Source organism: Mandrillus leucophaeus, unplaced genomic scaffold (genome assembly GCF_000951045.1).
Source record: "Mandrillus leucophaeus isolate KB7577 unplaced genomic scaffold, Mleu.le_1.0 Scaffold111, whole genome shotgun sequence".
NCBI classification, from domain to species: Eukaryota; Metazoa; Chordata; class Mammalia; order Primates; family Cercopithecidae; genus Mandrillus; species Mandrillus leucophaeus.
In genome coordinates, this window is record NW_012099321.1 from 5,047,953 (window position 1) to 5,054,490 (window position 6,538).

A 6,538-nucleotide genomic window follows, 5' to 3' on the forward strand; every position below is an offset into this window, starting at 1 on the left:
ATACACCATGGAATACTATGCAGCCATAAAAAGGGATGAGTTCGTGTCCTTTGTAGGGACGTGGATGCAGCTGGAAACCATCATTCTCAGCAAACTATCACAAGAACAGAAAACCAAATACTGCATGTTCTCACTCATAGGTGGGAAGTGAACAATGAGAGTACTTGGACACTGGAAGGAGAACATCACACACCGGGGCCTATCATGGGGATGGGGCCGGGGGGAGGGATGGCACTGGGAGTTATACCTGATGTAAATGATGAGTTGATGGGTGTTGACGAGTTGATGGGTGCAGCACACCAACATGGCACAGGTGTGCATATGTGACAGACCTGCACATTGTGCACATGTACCCTAGAACTTAAAGTATAATTAAAAAAGAAAAAAGAGAGAGAAATCCTCAGTGACTTTGAGCACAGATTTTGTAGGTATGACACCAAAAATATGACCCCCAAATGTGATAAATTGGACAACATAAAAAATTTAGGACTTTTGCTATCCAAAAGCCACTGTTAGGGGAATAAAAGGGCAAGTCACTGCTTCTTAACAAATATTTGTAAAATATACACCTGATAATGTATTTGTATTCAGAATATATAGTGAATCCTTGAAATTTAATTTAAAAAACCAACTCTATAGAAAAGGGGGACAAAATAAGTATATGTAAAGATGCCCAACATCGTAGGTCATCGGAGAAATGCAAATTAAAATCACAAATAGATGCTACTCATTCCTTTAAAAATTGCTTACATTTAAAAGGGCTGACCACATTAACTTTGGCCAAGATGTGGGGGTAGGAACCATATACTGATATTTAAAACAAAATTTACAACACTGATATTTAAAACAAAATTTATAGTTTCAGAGATTCTTAAGGAGGTAAATATAAATCACCATATAATACAGCTATTACACTATTTACCCAATAGAATAGAATGCTGATGCCCATACAAAGCCTTGGGTATAAATGTATATAGTAACAATTTTTGTAATAGATAAAATCTGGAAACAATAAATATAAATCAAAATGTATACAGTAACAATTTTTGTAATAGATAACACCTGGAAACAATGTAAATATAAATCAACAGATGGCTAAACAATGTGTAGTCTCTCAATACAGTGTAATACTATCAAACAAGAAAAAGAAACAAACTTGTTATGTACACCAATATGGATGAACCTCAACATTTATGCTAAATGAAACATGTTAGACTATAAAGAATACATATTGTCTTGTTCTATTTACATATAAGTATAAAAAATGAAAGCTAATGTATAATGAAAGAATACAGACCAGATTAGCGGCTGCCTGTGTGGGGAGTGGCAACATGGCAGGATTAGTGGGCATGGGAAATGTGTGTGGATTATGGATATATGCATTGTTTGCATTTTTATGGTTTCATGGCAGTATACATATAACAAAACCTATCAAATTATACACCTAAAATGTGGGCATTTATTTTATGTCAATTATCTCTCAGTAAAGCTGTTAAAACAACAAAATTAAAATAATTTATAAAAGAATTTACACTATTTTGTTGCCAACTCTTAGGCACTAGTTAAACTCATTCTATTATCAAATAAAATTTTATAAACGCTTCACATTTAGTGACTAACACATCAAAACAAACAAAAAAATAGAATGTTTGCCTTATATTTAAAATGTTTGCCTTATATTTGTGAGGGTTAATATTTGTTTATATTTGTGAGATTATATTTGTGACATTTCATCCAGCTGTACAGTGGTGTTTGCATTTCATTTTACATGAAGAATAACTAGGGAAAGAAGAAAAATACCAAAGATAAGTAAAAATGAAGACACTCATTTACTACTAATAGGAATATAATGGTTACAACCACTTAGGGAAATCATTGGAAGTATTTACTAATGTTCAATACGATAATATGCAAGCATTGACACTTCCCATGTATGCATATGTCTGAGAGATTTTCAGACACAATGTTGACCAAAAGACATGCTGTAAAATATTCACAGCAGCACTCTTCGTAATACCTCAAATTTCAAACTACCCAAATATCTGTCAGAATATCAGAAATTAATGCCTGCTGTTTCTTTTATTTATTTATTTATTTATCTATTTATTTAAGACGGAGTCTCGCTCTGTCGCCTAGGCTGGAGTGCAGTGGCGCGATCTCTGCTCACTGCAAGCTCCGCCTCCTGGGTTTACACCATTCTCCTGCCTCAACCTCTCGCAGTAGCTGGGACTACAGGCGCTGGCCACCATGCCCGGCTAATTTTTGTATCTTTTTTAGTAGAGACGGGGTTTCATCATGCCCTCGATCTCCTGACCTCATGATCCATTCGCCTCAGCCTCCCAAAGTGCTGGGATTAACACTTGCTATTTCTACGCAAAGGTATAGTATGCATCAATTAGAATAAGCATTTTACAACTATAAGCAACAACATCTGTGAATTTCAAAAGTCAGTAATAATGAACAAAGTCAGAAAACAATGTGTATGCACTATAATTCCATTTATATAACATTTAAAATCTGTCAAAAATGATCCACGCTCACCCTATACAATAAATGGTGCTGAGAAAGTTGAATAGCCACATGCACAAGAATAAAACTATGTATTTCGGCTTATACAAAAATTAACCCAAGACGGATTAACAACTTAAATGTAAGACTTGAAAGTATAAAAATTCTTACAAAAAACCTCCAAAATCCTTTTCTGGACATTGGCATAGGCAAAGAATTTATAACTCAAAGACCTCAAAAGCAAATGCAACAAAAGTAAAAATGGACAAATGGGACTTTTTAATTAAACTAAAAAGCGTCTGCAAAGAAAAACTAATTATCAACAAAGTAAGCGGACAACCTACAGAATGAGGGAACATATTTGCAAACTATATATTAACAAAATACTGTTATCCAGAATCTACAAGGAACTAAAAAAACTCAAAAAGAAAAATGTGAACAACCCCATCAAAAAATTGGCAAAAACATGAACAGACACTTTACAAAAGAACAGACACTTTACAAGAGGTCAAAAAACGTATGAAGAAATGATCAGCATCACTAATCATCAGAGAAATGCAAATTAAAACTACAATGAGTTATCATGTTATCAGAATGGTTAGTATTCAAAAGTCATAAAACAACAGATGTTGGTGAGGATGTGGAGAAAAGGAAACACTTGTATACTGTTGGTGGAAATGTACATTAGTACTATCACTATGGAAAACACTCTGAAGATTTCTTAAAGAACTAAAAATAGAACTGTCACTCAATCCAGGAGTCCTACTACTGACTAGCTACCCAAAAGAAGAGAAATCAGTATACATCATATGTTCATTGCAGAACTAGTCACAATAACAAAGTTATGGAATCAACCTAAGTGTCCATCAATGGAGGACTGGATAAAGAACATACACACACACACACACATATTTATCATGTGATATATATTGATATCATATATATATATATCAATGGAGGACTGGATAAAGAACACATGGTGCATACATATATATATAAAAAATATTTTCTCCCATTCTGTAAGGTTGTCTGCCTACTTTGTTGGTTATACCGTGTGTGTGTATATATATATAGCATGTGTTTTTTATCCAGTCCTCCATTGATGAATACATATTTATATTTATATCTCTTTATACATACATCATGGAATATTACTGAGCCATAAAAAAACCAAAACCCAGCAACATGGGAAAGGCATTCACCTAAGTGAAATAACTCAGAATCAGAAAACCAAATGCTGCATGTGCTCACTTATAAGTGGGAGCTAAACAATGGATACCATTGGACATTCGCAGTGGAATAATAGACACTGGGGACTCCAAAACGTTGGAAGGTGAAAGAGATATGAAGGGTGAAAAATTACCTATTGAATACAATGTACACTATTCCGATGATGGGTACACTAAGAGCCTAGACTTCCCCACTACACAACATATCCATGCAGCGAAACTGCACTTGTACATCCTACATCTATTTTTCTAAGTGTATGCAATATCAAAAGATACAAGTATAGCTAATATGTCTATATTAATAGCAAGTCAAAATGAAAGGAAAATAAGACTCATGTTGTTAGAGGCAAAATTAGTGATTTTCTTTGGGAAAGATAGTGTCTGGTAAACTAAGTTGGGGAGTTATGTTTCCAAAATTTGTTGCTGGTTACATGGTCTCGTTCAGTGTAAATGTATTTTGAGCGGTACAACTTTATGGCACACATTTTTGTTACTATGTTATATACATTAATAAATTTCACTAAATAATTAAACAAACCATGACCTTTGTAACCTTTGGAGAGGGGAAAGGATTAGGAAATGTCCCACAGTGCTTTGGAATTATAACAGGATCTTTTTTGAGACCTGGAGTGTGGGAATGTGTATAGTCTTTAGTTAACTCATTACTCATTTTGCTAATGTATTTACATATTGTATACTTCTCAGAATTGTGTGATATCTCAACTTTTTAAGTATAAAAAAACCCAAAGGGAATAATATGCTTATAGAATGTCAACGAGTGGAAAGATACACACATACACACATGCACACAGAGGCACATGTAATGTATAGATATATAGATATAGATGCAGATACAAGCATAGGTATACGTATGAATTTTCTTTACATATGTAGAACATAGACACTCGATGGAGAGAAATGAGTCATTTATAAATGGTTTTCTCTAAGGGAAAAAACTGATTTAGCAAGTGAGTGGGATGGTGGTTTCTCAAAGTATACATTTTTAAAAATTGTAACTTAATCCCTATTACTGTATTAACTTTTAAAGTATTGATGTTACAAATAAGCTGAATACAGCAAACAGCACTCTAAACATGTATACAGCAGATTAATATTAAATAAATATGTGTAAACAAATAGAAATCCATGAAAAATATAGCACTGTAGTTTGCATTTATGTTCTATTTTTTCCTAGTAGTTTGCAATGCATTAAAACCTCTTTATATATACAAATATATGATTAAGGTGAAAAAAATATAAATGTATTTAAATATCCAGAGTCCCCGCTAATTTATGATATGATTCATTTCTAGATGAATTTTATACTGAAAAAGGCTACAATACACACTGGAACAACTGGTTTATTCTGAGTTTCTACATTGTTCTGCCGTTTTTCATAATTTTCACCATTGTGATCTTTAAGAGAAATGAAATAAGGAAATTATGCAACAGAGAGAATACAGAGTGTAAGCGGTAAATGTGATATAGGATTAATGTATTAGGCTAAATTATCCTAGTCATTAACCAGTGTCATGCATGTTATATAACATTTATATTAATTATTAAATATGCTATTTTAAATCTAATGTAAGTGGTATCTTTATAATTTTGTTTTTCAATAGTTTGTTATTATATTGGGGCAAGCCTAAATTCTGAATGTTCTAAAACTTTTCTTCATGAGTATACTATGCTGTACCAAAGACTTACCAGGTCAGAAAAGAATATAGTTGGTACATTATTTTAAGTGCCCTTCTAGTTAGATCTAATTACACATTGGTGTTGGTTTTACTTACCATTTTAATATATTTATTCTTGTAATCTGTTTGGATTTTCTGTTCTTTATTAAGTCATGTTTGGAAGCTTGTGACTTAAAAAATATGTCCCTTTCTTCAAAATTGTGTAATTTGTTGCACAAAGTTATTCATCGTATTTTCTTGTAATCATTTTAATGTCTGTAGGGTCAGTATTGAATTATTGCACTTTATTCTTTATTCTTTATGAGTAATAAACTCATAATATTGTTTAATTCCCAGATATTATAGATTTCCCATATTTTTTGTCTTGTTAATTTTCAACTTAGTTGAGCACAAAATATACTTCATATGATTTCAATCATTGTAAATTTAAAATCATTTTAAATTTTTTGAGACTTTTTAAATGGCCTAGTATATAGTCTGTCCTGAAGACTGTTCCAAATACACTTGAAGAGAAGGTATATTTACTATTGTGAATACCCACGGCGTGGGTGGGGAGTTCTATAGAATACAGGTAGGTCAAGGTGGTTGATGGTGTCGTTCAAGTCTTCTATATCTTTGCTGATTATTTTTGTCTAGTTATTCTATCAGCTTTATACCACTTCGTGGAAGTATAATTGACATACAAATATGTATACATACTTAATATATACATCTTGATGAGTTTGGAAATAAGTATTCCCTTTAAACCATCATCACCATCAAGGCCATAAATATATCACCTCCCAAAATTTCCTCCCAAACTCTTTATTACTATTGTTGTTTTACCAAGGTAAGAACACTTGACATAGATCTACCCTGTTAGCAAATATCAAGTATACAATACAGTATTGTTAGCTATAGGTACTCTGGTGTATAGCAGAGCTCCAGAATTTATCTTGCATAACTGAATCTTTGTACCCTTTAACCATCACCTTCCCATTCTCTGCTCCCATATCCCTTGGCAACCACTGTTCTATTCTCTACTTCTATGAATTTGATTATTTTTGAGCCCGCATGTAGTTAAGATCATGCAACTTTTGTCTGACATATTTCACACAAATTTTG

The 6,538-nt window shown here is 32.8% G+C and overlaps 1 protein-coding gene across 2 annotated transcripts in view; it reads left to right on the plus strand.

Moving 5' to 3' along the window:
* Positions 1-6,538, plus strand: part of LOC105549080 (disintegrin and metalloproteinase domain-containing protein 18) — a 164,466-nt gene that overhangs the window by 153,028 nt on the left and 4,900 nt on the right. For both annotated transcript variants that reach the window (XM_011993448.1, XM_011993457.1), the window contains one exon: positions 5,051-5,210. In XM_011993448.1, the coding sequence (XP_011848838.1) occupies positions 5,051-5,210 (160 nt within the window). The remainder of the gene's footprint in view (positions 1-5,050; positions 5,211-6,538) is intronic.